The 17,539-nt window shown below is 43.2% G+C and overlaps 1 protein-coding gene across 1 annotated transcript; it reads left to right on the forward strand.

Moving 5' to 3' along the window:
• The first annotated feature begins 1,711 nt into the window (after positions 1–1,711).
• On the forward strand, positions 1,712–3,585 carry LOC141835531 (putative polygalacturonase At1g80170). The gene is made up of 8 exons (XM_074722938.1): positions 1,712–1,720; positions 1,989–2,120; positions 2,192–2,341; positions 2,525–2,732; positions 2,806–2,887; positions 2,966–3,074; positions 3,152–3,268; positions 3,352–3,585. Exons 1-8 carry the CDS (start codon positions 1,712–1,714, stop codon positions 3,583–3,585), a joined length of 1,041 nt encoding a protein of 346 aa, XP_074579039.1.
• Positions 3,586–17,539: the final 13,954 nt, after the last annotated feature.

The following is a 17,539-nucleotide window of genomic DNA, read 5'->3' on the forward strand; positions in this document are numbered from 1 at the left end:
AAAAATATATTATAGGTGATAATAAATTATTTGAAGGAGGGAGACGGAGGATATAAAATTCAATCCAAATTTAAAAATAATAATAATAATTCCAATAGCCACATTTTTTAGTGTGGCCAGTTCGGTCCCATAGAAGTTTTCCATCGGCCACCAGAGTAAATCAGGAAGCGCACACAGTGGTTAATCCAGACGCCTAGCATCTTTTAATTGCCGTCTTCATTTGGAGAAAAATTCCTGCAAATACGTCATGGTTGGAGATTGAACCACGAGTACTTGAGTCACAATCTGAATATCCTACCGTTGTATCATTGCCCGGGGACTAAATTCAATCTAAATCCAATTCATTATCATCTCTGTCTCTGAGATTAATCAATCGCCATATTTACATCATAAAAGAAACTGCTAAAACTATTATAATATATTTTTTATGTATTTTTATTTTTTTCCTAAATCTATCACAATATATTTCTATTTACGTATTTTTTCCCTGTGAATCTATCTCTATATATATTTTTTGTCCTTTCATGCATTTTCCTTTTTATTTCTTGTGCGATCGCTTTTGCATAATTATTTATCAATGAAATACCAATTATGCGGCGCTAGGCATTCAATTTTTTAATGACCCATAAAATTAGTAATAAAATAATTATCATATTATCTGCACATATTTTTGTGAAGATAAATTTAGTCCCAAATCACAAATAAATATGTCCGTGAAGTCCAAATCACTTAGTAATTGATCGAATCATATACTTTTAGAAATGATTTTTATAATTTATAAAACGTTAAGGGGGCGTATGGTTTAGAATTTTTTTATTTTTTATTTTTTATTTTTATTTTTTTATTTTTTGATTTAATTTTTTAAAAATAAAAAATATAGTTGATATGATATATTATTTTTTATTTTTTTTAAAAAAAGAAAAATGATAAATTTTACCTTAAACTACTCGAATCTTCCTTTGAGTAAATTCAAAATAAATAAAAAAAAAAGATAATTCCAGTAGCCACATCTTCGGAGGTGGCCGGTTCGGTCCCATGAAAGTTTCCCACCAGCTACCAAGGTAAATCGGGAAGCGCATACAGCGGCCAACCTAGACGCCCAGCATCCTTTGATTGCGGTCTCCATTTGAAGGAAAATTCATGTAAATACGCCGTAGCTGAGGATCGAACCACGGGTGTCTGGATGTCCTACCATTGCACCATTTGCAAAAATAAAATACAACGACTATTGATACGATAACTCAACTGTCCCAATAATTCTAATATTACGTGGAAAATCTACCTAAATATATTTTGAATCCTTATTTATTTTCCCCTTAAATTTCTAGAGAATTTTCTTTTCTGCAAAAGATGGAATCCGCCATCTTAGCGGCCCCACACGATCGGCCCCTTAGTTGGTCACGACGCAAGAGGGTATTGCCTGGCTTCGTCAGGATTCGAACCCTTGCCCTCTTCTACAACTCTGCGTCGTAACCAACTCAGTTATAACTCGGGGGCAATTTAAAACTACAGGGAATTTTCTTGCAGCCATGAATGCCTTCCTTTGATGATTTTAGTATTTTGTAAAATATTAAATTGTTTCCAAAACTCTTTTCTTCCCAAATACTAAATCCCTGGCGACTTCCATCTTCTTTCCAAAAAAGGTATTCCGCATTATAAATAGAGAGGAAGCACAAGGGACAATGCCAATATTCCTTCGATCTCAATTGCCATGGCGAAGGTAAGCAAGCATCTTCGATCTTCTCTAGCATCCTCTTCCGCTCTAATATAAGCAGTGTCTGTCTGATCACAGGGCGGCGTTAGGGTTCTTGGCCTCTGGTTAATTATTTCTGTCCCTGCTTCATCTCGCTGCTGCTGGTGATGTTTACGACGTGTTACGATACGACGCAGAGGGAGATGGTAGAACCGACGATACCGGCGTGCGCACCTGAAACTCGATCGTTTTTAATTATCTGAAATATGCATGTATATTTATCTGGAATTTTCAGGCGTTCCTTCGAGCTTGGGACGATGTCTGCGCAGACAGGGATAATCCAACTCTGCTCATCCCTTCCGGAGCAACGTTCCTGATCAAAAAGTTGATCTTCCAAGGAAACTGCAATTCCAGAGTTACTGTGCGGGTAAGTGACTCGATCGCAAGTTTGTTTGGGCGAGATTTTAGTGCTGTAACTCGGCGATCTATCTCCTGCAGATTGACGGAGACATCGTGGCGCCGGAGTGGTTTTGGACCGACGAGTACGTCAGCCTGATGGCGTTCCACAACGTTAACAGCCTCACCGTCGACGGCGACGGGCAGATCGACGGCAAGGGAAAAATTTGGTGGGACTGTTTCAGCCGCAAGGTAAGCTCTCGTGCCGGCTTTCTGGTTTTCTGAAAAAGTAAGCCAGCCGAGTGTTTGACCTGCTGCCACTTCTACAGGAACAGAAGTGCGACAACCGGCCGATCGTAAGTGCTCGCCGGCGACTCTGTCTTTATCTTCTTCCACCCTCGAAGCGAGTTCAAATCTCACTCGTTGTCGTCGCAGATCATGAGCTTCGCGTTCTGCAACGACCTGACGCTGAGAGGCATCGCGCTCAGGGACAGCCCCAGCAAGCATCTGACCTTCTTCGCCTCCGCCCGCATTTCCATGAGCGGGCTCCGGATCAGCGCTCCCGGCGACAGCCCCAACACCGACGGGATGCTCATCGCTCAGTGCAAGCATGTCGTGGTCTCGAATTCAGCGATCGGAGTAGGTTCGTGCTGAAGTTTCGCGCACACTTGTGTGATTTTACCACTAGTTGACTTGGTTGCTTGTCGCCGGAGCAGGGGATGACTGCGTCGCCGTCGGCACCAACACCACCAACGTCACAGTAACGAACGTCCAGTGCGGCCCCGGCCATGGATTCAGGTATATATAGGCTCCGTCAGAGAGACACCTTTGAAGATTTACCGGTCGTATCCAAATCGTTTGGTCCTGTTTTTGCAGCATCGGAAGTTTGGGAGGTGATAGTTCGCCGGTCACTGTGAAGAGGGTTCACTTCTTGAATTCTACATTGACGAACACGACGGTGGGAGTCAGGATCAAGACATGGATGGTAGTTTTACTGCAGATGTTCTTGATAAATTAAGATTCGTGTATATATTTCGATCGAATATATTTACTTTTGTTCAGTCTGGAGGCACTGGTCGAGTCAGAAACGTTTTGTTCGAGAACATAAATTTCACTTCGGTGCGCAAGCCGATTCAGATCGATCAGTACTACTGCCCTGCTCGGAATTGTCGAAACAAGGTTTGGATTTTTAAGCATTAAAATTCTCCATCTTCTTCTTCTCCTCCTCCTCTGATTTATGATTCTGTCTGCGAAATCTACAGACCAGCTCGTTGACTATCGAAAACGTCGAGTTCGCGCATCTACAAGGGTCGTCGTCCGACGAGCTGGCCACCGAGTTGCTCTGCAGCCGCTACTATCCTTGCCGCGGTATCGTGATGCGCGACGTGCATTTCCAGTGGAATGGAGTGGCTCCGGCGAAGTCTGCCTGCTTCAACGTTCTCACCAGCAAATTCTACGGCCGGGTCCTTCCCAGTTTAAACTGTGTCGCCGGCTGATTCGAGCGTTTTGTTCTCTTTAATTTGGTCAGGGAGAGAGAGAGAGAAGAAGAAGAAGAAAAAGTCGTAGCGATCGTGTGATAATTCATTGCGACCAATGTAAATAACTCCCTTGGTTTCATGCAATCAAGAATCTTTCGATCATGAACGTACTATGCATTCAATTGTTTCGTGTTCTTGCGCCTTCTTTTGCTTCGCCGCTTCGCGTCGTCTCCTTTCTCCTTCGGACACGTCTAACTGTTCCGTCGGAGGCGCCGTCGGAGACGGCGGACGGCGGACGTGGGTGAGATGAAGCGGCGGCGGCCGGGGCGGCAATTAATTCATTGTTTTAAAGCGAATCTTTCATTTTACTCCTTACCTTTCCATTAATAATACTGACAGGTAAGTTTATAAAAGGAAATTAAAAAACATTAATATATTTTATCCCGTAAATTATTTTTCAGATAATTTAATTCCTTGGAGTAAATGGATAATTAAAAACATTAATATTTTAGGCAATTTCCATAAAAAAAAATTAATTAGAAATTAATTTGTAGATAAATAAAAAGAAAAATGTATCGCATTGCCATATGAATCGAAAGTCGCAGCGCTCGAATGCTAATTCTATTCATACCAAATCAGGAAGTCCCTCGATCGCCTTCCTCCCTCAGATCTCTGCTGAAATCCACATCGCCTTGCTCCTCCTCCTTCGCCGCCGTCGCCGCCGCTGCCTTCTTCTTCCTCACCATCTTCCTCGTCGCCTCGTAAAGCTCCCGAATCGTGTCCATGTTCCGGCGAGCGCCCACCCCCGCCTCAGCCAACCCTTCGCCCCCCTTGATCGCCTCCGCCAAGTCTTGGATCGACAAGATCGCCGACATCATCGTCGGCAGAATATCGCCGAGCCTCTCCAGGCCCTGCTCCAGCGAAGCCCTCGCCGTCGGTCCGCTCAGCCTCCCGCGGGAAGTGGCGGCGCCCTTGATCGTGTGGCGGGCGATGGCGAGCGCGACGTCGCTGCTGGGTCTCGCCGCGGCGGGGGCGGAGCGCGGTGGGATTGAAGTGTAATCGAAGGGGAGAGGGGGGACGGGAAGAGGGGAAGAGGGGAGGAGGGGGAGAAGGGCGGAAAGCTCCGGCGAAGGGGAACTGGGGAGGGGAGTCGGCGGGGGCAGGAGGGTGGGAGGCGCCCGAGAAGGAGAACGAGATGGGCGCGGGAGGAGGGCGGAAGGCGGCCGGGAAGGGGAGATCGGAGGGCGGTGGAGGGATCGGAGGAGGAGACTGGCCGGGGACAGGAGGATGGGCGCCGCCGCCGGCGGAGGAGTTGGATTTGGAACTGCGCGCGCGATTAGTCTTGTTCTTCTGTTTCTTCTTCTTGGAAGCCATCACGAACGAAGCAGAAGGACTGGAGCATTATTTTCCTATAAATAGGGGATCCGAAGCATGACGTCATCATTCTCATTCATTTACTAATATTTTTTTTCCTATTCTGATTAATTTTTTTCGATCTTTTACGAGGTGCCTTCACTTTGCCGTACTGTTTTAGAAATGTGGTTTTTTTTATTTATTAATAATTAAAATTAAAATAATAAAACTAAAATTTGGATTAAAATTAATATAGCAAATACCCCATTTAATCACACATGGCTTTTGTAATTTCACAATTTCAAAAATATCATTCAAAATAGTTGTCCTTTTATTAAATACACTAAGATAAGAATTTTTATAAATTAGTGTGGAATTAATAAAAAATATAAATATATATGTTTGCATTAATGTTCAGAAAAAAAAGATGTACAATTTATAAAAAAAATTATGAATAATATTTATAAATTAAATTTATAAATATTATTAATCAATAGAAATATATTAAATATGTAAATAAAAAAATTCTTAAAATGCACAAACAAATTGCAAAAATAAAAATATAAAATTTTAAATAATCAACCCACTTCAAATTAAGAACTCGATTCAAACTTGAATAATTGTTAGACTTCTTTTTTTTTAATGCTATTAATTAATTAGATTATATTATTAATTTATTGTTAAGTTGATAAAATATCTTGGACAGCTTTAAGTGGGCCGCAAAAGCACATCTGGCGGGCCACGTGCTGCTTGTCGTTTACGTCCTCTCCTTCAGCCGCAAAGCTGCGATGAGATCTGGATTCACGCGTTCTGTTCCTTATCGCGCACAAAATCTTCCTAGCTTTTCGTCTCTAGATCTGAGCTGGTCTCTATCGGCTTATTCTGGGGAATCTTCTCCAGCTTAGTCGTTGTCGCACTCGTCAGATCGCCTCGGGCGTTGCGATTTCCTTGCTGGCGATCCCTTCCCGGATCCATAAAGGCTCGATCTTTCGGCGATTTTTGGGAGAACTGGTGGGGAATGGCAGCGAGAATGCCCGGCGTCATCGCTCTTTTCGACGTCGATGGGACGCTCACTGCGCCTAGGAAGGTTGATTTTTGACTTCCTGGGATGGAGTGAATGAATCCCTCTCTCTGTGCAACTGACTCTTGCTTGATTTCTTTTCTTAGGAGATAACGCCGCAAATGCTGGAGTTCATGCGGGAACTGAGGAAGGTAGGCGACAACCGCTCGTCCGGATCTGCATATTTTTTGGTGGAAATGTGGGATTTTGCTTAGTTCACCGAATGTTTAAGTGGCTTCGTTTCGGCAGGTTGTCACCGTAGGTGTTGTGGGAGGATCTGACCTGATTAAGATTACAGAACAACTTGGAAATTCAGGACAGTTCCAACCTCGTTGTTCTTCTTCGTCAAAACAGTATTTATATTGCAGGATGTACTCTTAGATAACGATAGGATCTCATTTACTAGTCATATATTAAGAATGAATAATTATTAATAATTTAAAAGGCTAGATTTTCAATCATTTTACAAAGCATACGGCTGACCTCTTTGGAGAGCATACAGCTGACCTCTTTGGGAAGCAAGTGGCTGACCTCTTTGGAAAGCATGTGGCTGACCTCTTTGGGAAGCAAGTGGCTGACCTCTTTGAAAAGCATATGGCTGACCTCTTTGGGAAGCAAGTGGCTGACCTCTTTGGAGAGCATACGGCTGACCTCTTTGGGAAGCATGTGGCTGACCTCTTTGGGAAGCATATGGCTGACCTCTTTGGGAAGCATGTGTCTGACCTCTTTGAAGAGCATACGGCTGACCTCTTTGGGAAGCATATATCCTGACCTCTTTGGGAAGCAAGTGGTTGACCTCTTTGGAGAGCATGACCTCTTTGGGAAGCATGTGGCTGACCTCTTTGGGAAGCATAGTGGCTGACCTCTTTGGAGAGCATACGGCTGACCTCTTTGGGAAGCATGTGGCTGACCTCTTTGGAGAGCATACGGCTGACCTCTTTGGAAAGCAAGTGGCTGACCTCTTTGAGAAACATGTGTCTGACCTCTTTGGAGAGCATACGGCTGACCTCTTTGGGAAGCATGTGTCTGACCTCTTTGGAGAGCATACGGCTGACCTCTTTGGGAAGCATATGGCTGACCTCTTTGGGAAGCATGTGGCTGACCTCTTTGGAAAGCATATGGCTGACCTCTTTGGGAAGCATGTGGCTGACCTCTTTGGGAAGCAAGTGGCTCACCTCTTTGGAGAGCATACGGCTGACCTCTTTGGGAAGCAAGTGGCTGACCTCTTTGGAAAGCATGTGGCTGACCTCTTTGAGGTCAGCAGAGCTGATGAGCATGTGGCTGACCACTTTGGAGTCACGACTCACGGAGGAGAAAACCGAGAATCCCAGAGAGCCCCCTCCCCCTTATTCATACCTGTGGGGGTTTTTATAGTGGCTTGAGAGAGCCTTTCCCTCGTTGAAAGAGTCAGTTATCCCATGTTTTAAGGAACAGTTATCCATAACTTCCTATTATTGTAGTTTTACAGGGATGATTCTTATCCTTTGATGATAATTATGACGAGATCTTAGGGGACCAGGTCTGAAACCTAGTAACCATCCTTATCCCTTTGACTCAACACGTCAGCTTAATTTTTGACTATCTATGCCATGTAGGAGCAATATGATTCCGCCACATCACAAGCCTCCCCTTCAAGTCTAGTCGAAGGAGGCGTAGTTCGACTGACTGGACTATGTATAATGATTTAATCGTCTCGCTTACCATATTGGTGCTGAGCTGTTGAGATGAGGTGCCGATCTTGAGGTGGTCGAGACGAGATGGCCGGGATAAGTGGTTGAAATATTTAGATGAGTGGACGAGTTGACAGACTAGTAAAGCTACCGAGTTGCTGAGTGACGGAGTGGTCGAGCAAGGTCGAGACCAAATGAGATCGAGGCTGAGTGAGGCAAAATGGCCGAGTGGGGCCGATACCGAGTCAGGCTGAGGTCAAGTGAGATCGAGGCCGAGACTGAGACTGAGGTTGAGGCTAAGTTAAGCCAAAGTTGAGTGAGGTCGAGGCCGAGTGAGGTTGGGGCCGAGGTCGAGACCGGAACCGAGGTTGAGGCCGGGTGAGGCCGAAGTTGAGTGAGGCCGAGAAAGACCGAGAAACTAGGCTGCTGAGCTAACAGAGCTGCGGAATCGACAGAGCTGACTGAGCTAATGGAATTGCTGAGCTGACAGAGCGGACTGAGCTACAAAGCTGATAGAGCTGAATGAGCTAATAGAATTGCTGAGCTGACAGAGCTGACTGAGCTGTAGAGCTGATAGAGCTGACGGAGCTAATAGAATTGCTGAGCTGATATGACACAAGTTGGAACATCAAAGTTCCTATCACTCTTCTTCCCGTACTCCTACCTCGGATGGGAGTTAAGAGCTATATGCCATGTTAGACCCTCCGAGTTCATGGTAAGAGTCAGGTCCGAGTGATAACGACGGGGTTTGTTGAAGCTTGAAGCTTGTAACCTGTAGTCTGTGGTGAGCCCTTCCGAGGAAAGATTTAGATTTAGATTATATAATAAGAAGATAGGCACAAGAAAGATGTTGAAGGTCGGCACTCAACCAACTGCAGCTAACATGGCATTCTTTCTCGTGAAAGGCATAAACTTCCTCACTCCTATTCCAAAGAAAGCACTACAACTATACTATAGACTTGAATGTGAGACTTGAATGTGGATTTATCGTACTTAACTATATACTGATACTTTCATTGTGTTCGTACTTACACTATATACTTGAATTGTATTGTGTTAAGCTGGTCCCCAGTGTAGGAGTAGGAACTTTGACAAGAAGGAGAGGAACAAATATAGCCCTCCACGAGTTCTGTAGAGTTAATTCCCGGACTTGAGTGAGAAGTTCATGGCTTTGCTTAACCTAACCTAAGGAATGACTGAAATAGAAAGAGCTCATGCTCGAAAGAACCGGTACTCGGTACTCTGTACTCTGCGTGCGTGGGAAAGAACACTTTAGTTTTATTTGGGTTAAGTTCATCATGATACTTAACATGATAGGGGCGTAGGGCTCGACCAGAAGAGTTCATGACGTCGTTTCACTCGTTCGTCTTCTTCCCGTCCTTTTATTCACACGTCGCTGTCGCAGGTCGTGAATGGCGTTGGATTAGTCTACAATTGCGTAGCAGAGGAGTATAAATTGCGTAGCAAAGGAGTGAAATTGCTACCCCTACCTAATATTATGGGGAGTGAAATTGCTACCCCTACCTAATATTATGGGGAGTGAAATTGCGTAGCAATTTACGCCAAGATATAGTGGGGCCGACCGCCCGGGCCGACCGCCCGGGCCGACCGCCCGGGCCGACCGCCCCGATATATTAGGGCCGACGCTATTCAAAACGTAGATACGAAAGATCTACCGTAGCAACAGGTCGTCAATGGTGTACCATTGACTCTTTCCCTCTCCCGTTGGTCTCTACATCGCTGTCGCAGGTCGTGAATGGCGTTGGATTAGTCGTAAATTGCTACCCCTACCTAATATTATGGGGAGTAACGACGGGAGAATGCCTACTTTGCACTCCAATGGCTGAACTCTCAACGGCCAGAGGAAAGACTCCTACTCCCACAATAGGACTAGGGGAAATTGCACTATCAAATTATCCTCAAATGTAAATAGTGGGCGGTCTAGCAATTGCAATTGGAAAGGAAAGGCTTGCACAAAACTCCCAACAACTACAACAGACACTGCAACAGGAAGAGCTTACCTTAAGACGTCTACTGGCTCGGCTGGCATGACATTGAAATAAGGGGCTTAGCTTAGAACTCCAATTGGGTTTGCTCGCTCACTCGATGCGCTTACTACGTCAATGGGTTTTGCTTTTCTTCTGCAAGAGGAGAGGATCTAACTTAAGCAACAGACTCGTACGGGAATGAGAGTGATTCTGTTCCAGTTGTTCATGGAACGCTGTCCTGTGAGTCTTATAGTGGAAAGATGTCCATTAAGTCATCTACCGGCACCATTGTAATACAAAAGAAGGTCCCCGTTACGTTACTTGCTCCTCTGCCCGTGTCCTCATGAGTTCTGTAGAGTTTTTGGAAAGAGATGGAGATGGTTTACGTTCGCAGTCCTATTTATATATGCAGTCCAGGCATCTCCTAGGTTTGGTTCTTCCCCACTCGGGATAGGATAGGGTATATAATCTTTTATTATAAATATACGAAATTCAGGAAATTTCGGACGACGATGATCTTAGCGATTATGTCGAATGGACGGATAGCGATTTTAGCTATTCTTACAGTTATTTTGAACTCGATGATGACTAGTTCTAATCAGGATTTAGATCACATAGAGGACGAAGAGGAAAACACTCGAATCCTTAGTCTTTCGGAGGACGACTATCGAAAGATGCGTCAAACTTAACCTAAGGTCGAGGGACTGCTTCCAGATCCCTTATTTACCTATTCAGAAGTTAACCAGATATGTCGTACACCAGTGCGAGACCCCAATTATGGTTAACGAAAGTAATGGGCTAGTAACAATACCATTGTTAACCCCATCACTATTGCAGTCTCACCTGCAAAAAGCTTCTCCTGAATTCAGGAAGAAAGCTAAGTTCATATCGGAGGAATCCAGGTGCTAATCAAAGCACTCTTCCGAAAAGGACTAAATAGTCCTGTAACCATATGGTTAATGGACAATAGACATTTGTCTAGCAGCAATGCTCTAATAGGCATTGTAACTGGAAATCTGTGTTACAAATCACTTTTGTTCTCAGTATTTCCCAATTATGCTGTATCTATACGCGATCATCATTTGTCCCGCGCCTTGACACTCTATCATAAAATCGATGATCTCAAAATGCAGCAAGGAAGTGACATTGACTCACTTACCTATCAAATTACTTATGCAATAAGTAATACACATCATGACTCTGCCTTTAGGCATCAAGACAATGAGATAGAGATTCATGAATTGTATAAAGCAGTAGCCGAAAGTCTCCCTGCCAGTCAGGTCACCCCTGAGCAAAGAACTTTCCCGGAACGGTTATTATTGACCATGGGAAATGAAAGGAGCGAATGATAATGACGCCGGCAAGGAAACCAAACTCTATCGTTGAGATTGGTCCAAAGAATTTAGAAGTCAGTTTTAAAGCTCCTTCTAGTTCTTCAAATAACAAAGTACTTATCCTACAAGGAAAGTCTCAATACGGAGTCAGTATGATAGATTACCAGTTTCTCTTAGAGACCGGAGCAGACAAATCTCATATTCAACCTAAACTACTTACATCCGATCAAATTAAAACCCTTGATATACCTTATACCTTTAAGGATTATTTTGGTACTACCAGGGAAACAAGACACTATGTCGACTTAGTATTCGGACTACAACCTACTGTAGGTCCAATACACATACATGTTCACTCACACGTTCTACGTCAGTGATCATTTCAGTAACCTCCATCAGGTTATACTACTAGGAATGGACTTCCTCGGTAAACAGCAGTTTGTATACACTCCGACTGCTGTATGGATAAATGGGAAAGCATTTTCCACATGACTTCCCCATATTCAAGTTATATCTTGGTTCGTTTACACTACCCAGGGTATACAAGTCAAGGCTATCATGCCTACATAGACACAGGTTCTACGTTTTGTGTCGCCCGAAAGGACATCGCACCTAATTCGCTTTGGGAGCATGCCAAACAACCAATTCTTGGTTTAACAGTGAATTCTCAGATTCACTATACAGAACTTTGCTCTGTACACATTCAATTGCATGATAAATTGTTTCCTATACAATTTTATGCGTTGGATACTTTAGAACCAGACTGACTTCTGGGAAATAACTTTCTTATCAAGTTTAAGGAAGTTACACAAACACGTGCATCAATTCGCTTTGTTACACCGTGTAACAATGTAGTCAGTTGTCCACGGCTTTCTACCGCCTTTGCGCACCGAAACATTCGTTTCACGCGAAAGCATGGTGATATGGTTCTTTACCAACAAACTGGTACAACCACACCAGCTGATCCAAGTGATCAATTCCAGCAGCTTCTACTGGAATTAGAATCCACGTTTACCGAAAATCCATTAGAATTTGGGAATCGTGATCAGGCCATCGCTAGCATCAAACCCATAAACCCCTCCAAGGTTATTCGGGTCAGACCTATGCGATACACGCCAGAAGATAGGGAAGAATTTGCTAAACAAATCGGAGAACTCCTCCACCAAGGACTTATCCAACCTAGCAACAGCCCTCATTCGTCACCAGCCTTTATAGTACGAAATCATGCCGAGCGCGGCAAGGCTAGAATGGTTATTAACTATAAAGCCCTAAATTATAATACCACCTTTGATGGTTCTTATCTACCTAACAAGGATGAACTAATCTATCAGGTTAGGAATTCCAAGTTGTTCAGTAAGGTTGACTGCAAATCAGGATTCTGGCAAATCATGCTAGATGATCAATCCAAACCTTACACAGCCTTTAGTTGTCCACAAGGACACTATGAGTGGAATGTAATGCCATTCGGACTTAAAAACGCCCCACAAATCTTTCAACGACGAATGGATAATATCTTCCGTGAAGATAGGGATTTTATCCTTGTTTACATAGATGATATTCTAGTACACTCAAAGACCACAGATGTTCATAATGATCATCTGAAATACTTAATCAAGAAGTGTCAAAACCATGGCATAGGATTAAGTAAAAGGAAAGCTCTGTTATGTCAAACATCAATAGAGTTTTTAGGTTTAGAACTCGACCAAGGACAGGTAAAGTTACAACCACATGTCGTTTCTAAAATCTTAAATGATATACACAGATTTCTGATATCAAGAGTTTGCAAAGATTTCTTGGATGCTTAAATTATGTTAATCCTTTTATTAAGAATCTTGCAGATTTGATAAAACCTCTTCAGCAGAAACTGAAGAAAGGAGTAACATGGACTTGGACTAACAACGACCAAGAACATGTTCAGCATATCCGCCAACAACTACCTAGGCTTACATTGCCCAGGACAGGTGAACCTTTAATAATTGAATCCGATGCTAGTGAAACAGCATGGGGAGCAATATTAAAAGTTAAAAGAGACTTTGAAGAAATTTGCAGATATGCATCTGGAACGTTTTCAAAATCTCAGCAAAACTACCATATAAATGAGAAGGAACTCTTAGCTATTAAAAAGGCTATAGAGAAATTCGAAATCTATCTGGGAGAAAAGTTTGTTGTCAGAACTGATAACAAATCTGCAATTTCCTTTATTAAAGGAAGCATAACAGACCTGTTGCCAAATAAGCAAAGAATTAGATGGCAAACATGGTTCTCTCAGTACCACTTTGATATTGAACATATCAAGGGTACCCAAAAGAATTTAGCGGATATTTTATCACGCACTAATCCTGATTAATTGCAGGAACATGGAAGACACAACACAACTGCCGCAAGCCTCATGGCAGAAGTAGTCAAACTGACGCAGGAATACTACCGAGATCTTCATAAGAAGGTGAAAGATTCGATGAAGGAAACTGAGAATCTTCTAAAAAGGCTAGAATTGCAACAGTCTACCCTTCATAGAGGAAGAAACATCCTCTACAGGTACTATTCGGCCTCAGAAGCGAATAGCTACTCCTGCTCAAACGGCAGCAGGTAAAGAGAAGACAAGTCCGTTAAAGGCGGCTAGCTTGCCAAAAGCTCTACCAAAGGGGACTGTTTCCCCCAAAATAGAAACAGCTAGCCCGCAGCAAACGGCTAGCGGTAAAGGCAAGTCAAATCCGTTTACGGCTGACGACTGGCCCATAGTCGGTTCTACGAAAGGAGAATTGTCTCAAGTCAAGCTAGATTGGTTCACGATATCAGAAAATGAACAGCAAGAGGAACTCCTCAGGCAAGTTCAAATTCAGGTAGCCCCTCTGCAAGACAAGCTACTTCAGCACATGACCGAAGGAGCTTTTAACTATGGAATTGCCTATCCAGGCTCCTCAACTGGTAAAAGAAGATTTTCAGACTGGAAATCTTAAAATTCTTTACCTTTCAACATATGGTCCAGAACTCAAACTACTGCCAGAAACCTTTCTTAAGGTCACGGCGGCTCAGCATTACAAAACTTGGAAACTGGTTTGAAAAATGTTGTTTACCGAACCTGAAGGAACCTATCCCACTGTGGGATTGACCAGCATAATGCCAGCCTCTGGCATCTATTACCCTATCTGGAAACAAACAGATCCAGTTGGAAGAAACAAAGCTGCGGATTTAATCCAGCAGAAAAAACTACTGGAAACAATAGACCCAAACAAGGTTTTTGTTTATACCAGTACAACGTTTCTTATCTTTGCCAGGACAAAGAAGGAAACCAATAAATGGCATACCATCAGCTTCAACAATGCCAAAGCTAGATATGCTTCAGGTAATTTACCCATGACCGAAGCAACTGCTCAAGAATATTGCCTCTTCTCAAAACGAGGAGGAATAATTCATCAATGCAAGTGGTGCCAGTACCACAAAGTGGCCGAGCTGTGCGACAAAGCTGAAAAAGAAAAGCTAAAACAGCTGGCAGAATAAAAGACGTAAGCCATGACGTCAAACTCCAATCATAGAGTCCAAAAACGTAAGCACTGACGCTTGTTAAAAAAATTACGTAAGTGCATATGTAAGCAAAGATTCTCCCTTCATCTATAAAAGGGGAACTTGCCATAAGGTTTAGGCATCGGCTGAAGATCACCTCTTCTCTCAGGAACGGAAGTGAAGCCCAGCAGGTCCAATAGCTATCTATTGTAAGATGAATCTCTAGATTCATATAAACGGTTCTTATTGTTCTGCTACTTGTTCTAAACTTCTATGTCCTTATATGATAATTTATCTGTTTCTGTTATCTCCTAATTGCTTTAAGTTTTTCGTATACTCGACTACACCTCCAGTAGGAAACGAAGGAAGGTTGTGTTGTTGCCTATTGAAGGAGTCGGGCCGTAGGTGCTAACATCCGGTTAACAGAGTTCCGGTGGCGATCTACAGGGCGGGAGGCACAGCCTGGCATGACCCGATAGGTATTCGATCAAACCTCGAGTAGACGATAAAAGGAAGGTTAGGGGGAGATAACTTTGATGGTATAAATAGAGTATGGACTAAGAACAAGATCAAGAAAGAACAATAGGATACCTAGACCAATATCGATGAGTAGAAATACTCGTGAAAGGGTTTTTAACCCAGCAAAAGACCTAGTTGTTATGGAAAACTATAACAACCTTATACCTTACCAAAGGCATAAAGCTGATCCTGATTGGCTTCGACGGCTGGTTTTGAAAACCAGAAGCTATATACATCTGAGTCTATCACTCAGATAAAATTAATGAGAAAATGAATCCTAAAACCAGGAGAAATGGTAATAGGAGACAACCAGTATGTTTACTATACCCAACTGGTATGGATACATACGGAAGGACATCAATATTCCCCTCAGTGGAATATTTGTTGTTTCGAATTCGGTCTTTCACACGCTTGGAGAAAGACTAAAGGGATTGTCTACCCATTCGTATCTCGATGGGAAGATCATATCTTCTTAGAGTATGATTGGTTTGATCCAATCATCATATATCAGGACGAAAAGACTGATAAGAGAATAAAGTAAGTTCAGTTTGACTATTCCTATCAACAGGGAACATATTATGTTACCTGCCAAGGACAAACTCGTTCTCTCAAATGGGATCGAGCACCACTCAAATGCATGCAATATGGATTTGAGAGAGTAGCTGAAGATGAAACAGCACTCAACTTTCTAGAAAATCCTGAATGGGACTATCTAGCAGTCAATAATCAGTCTATTATTGATCAGATCCCGTTCTTCTATAGAAAGCTCTTCGAGCGATTCTTCTGAAGACGAAAACCCCGTGGTATCTCACTACTTATGCCCATACCACAGGAAGAAAAATGGTCTCACTTCGGATGGTAACACATCGGAAGCATGATGGACCCGTTCCATCTAAACCAAAGTCCTTTTGGGATTTAACCATACAGAACTTCATCAATCTACGAAAGATTGGTAATAAGCATCCTCCGAGAGGACGTAGCTCTAAGATAACCGCTGCGAAAGGGCTACGCCCGCTCCCCCTGGTATCAGAGCCAGAATCAACAATTCTTGTTGAAAACAACCTTAGAAACGGAACACCTTGTGTTCTAAATACCTCTTCAGGTAGTATTCCAATAAGTTCAAATGAATGGTTGGATTATCCGCAAAATATCGTGGATATTTCCTCTTCAGAATCGGATTCTGAAAAAAAACCAGTCGTAAACCACTGAAACTAGCTATAACCCTATGTGGATATAGTTTTAACGAGCAAGAATCTCGAGAACAGAGATTTCGTAATCTAAATCAAAGTTGGAAATGACAACTACAACCTTTGATTTGGAAACAGAATAGCACACGCATACTAAGCTGCTACCCAAAGAGGACTGATATAGATGAGGCCAAGAGTTCTTTACGGGCGTCGGACAGTAGTGAATGGCTAAAAGCCGTCTTAATCTTTGTCAAGTCCTTTGTTTGAGGAAGGACTTCACAGGGACGAGGGAGTCCCAAGTCAGTAGCGTTCTTGGGTCGGGTCTATTTGCCCTCCACGTACGCTCAACTACTCTTAAGAGATCGCCCGCCTCGGTTTGGCACGCGCAGGCAACCCCTCGCGATCGGCAACCCGGAAAAAGAACACTTCAAAGAGAAAGAAAGGGACTCATTTGAACACTCTTGAAGAGCAGCGAAAGCACGGAAAGGGACTCATTTGAACACTCAGGAATTGCAGCTTTCCCACTCAATAAAGAGACTGAAAAAGACAGAGTGATGATTCTCTTTCCCACTCAGGAATACCCAGAGATCGGCAACCCTGAAAATGTTCATATTATCTTATAAGATTCTTTTTTCCCTGGTTAGGGCCGACCGATTAATCCGACGCCATTCACGACTGGTGCTGAAGAGATATGGAAGATCTTTAATATTCACTTTCGTAGTGAAGAATAGCCATGAACGACTGTTGCTGCGGTGCGAGTGATAACGACGCGCGAGAGCAAGCTTAAATTAATTAGTAGCAAGCTAGGTTTGTGCTATTATACTGTCCTATTTCAACCATTTGCAAAGCCGTGGTCTCAAAGAGATAGTGAAGAAAAAGCACGATCAAGTTCTCGTGGAGGTGATCACTGAATATTTGGGAAAGTATGGGCGCATCCTAGTTCTTGTTTGTCTCGGAATAGGGTGTACAGCGTGGTACTCTTTTATACCCGTAGATGTGGATCTAGGTCCTACATTTGCCCATTTCTCTAGTGTTTTTGTCGCTACGCAGGTAGAGACTCATAACCGAACTCATAGAACCTATGGACAGCAAGATTCGCTACGGGAACTGATGAGACTATAACACGGACTCCTTACCCGGCCCGCACACACTCTTTCTATTTTCATTTTCTTTCACCTGGTCCAGCATCTGCTTCAACAAACCATTTCTCCCTTTCGAGTACGGATCACTCATACCTAGAAAAAGCGATGGCAGAGGAGTTGGAAAGCAAGTCAAGTAAGGGGCTTTCAATAAGAGGGAAGGGCTCTTTTATCATTTGTGCATTTCACCCTCGGCCCAAAAAAGCACATCATGTGCGTAT

The sequence above is a fragment of the Curcuma longa genome, chromosome 10 (assembly GCF_044706935.1).
Source record: "Curcuma longa cultivar G26 ecotype Majalengka, Jawa Barat chromosome 10, ITB_CL_G26_1.1, whole genome shotgun sequence".
Lineage (NCBI taxonomy): Eukaryota > Viridiplantae > Streptophyta > Magnoliopsida > Zingiberales > Zingiberaceae > Curcuma > Curcuma longa.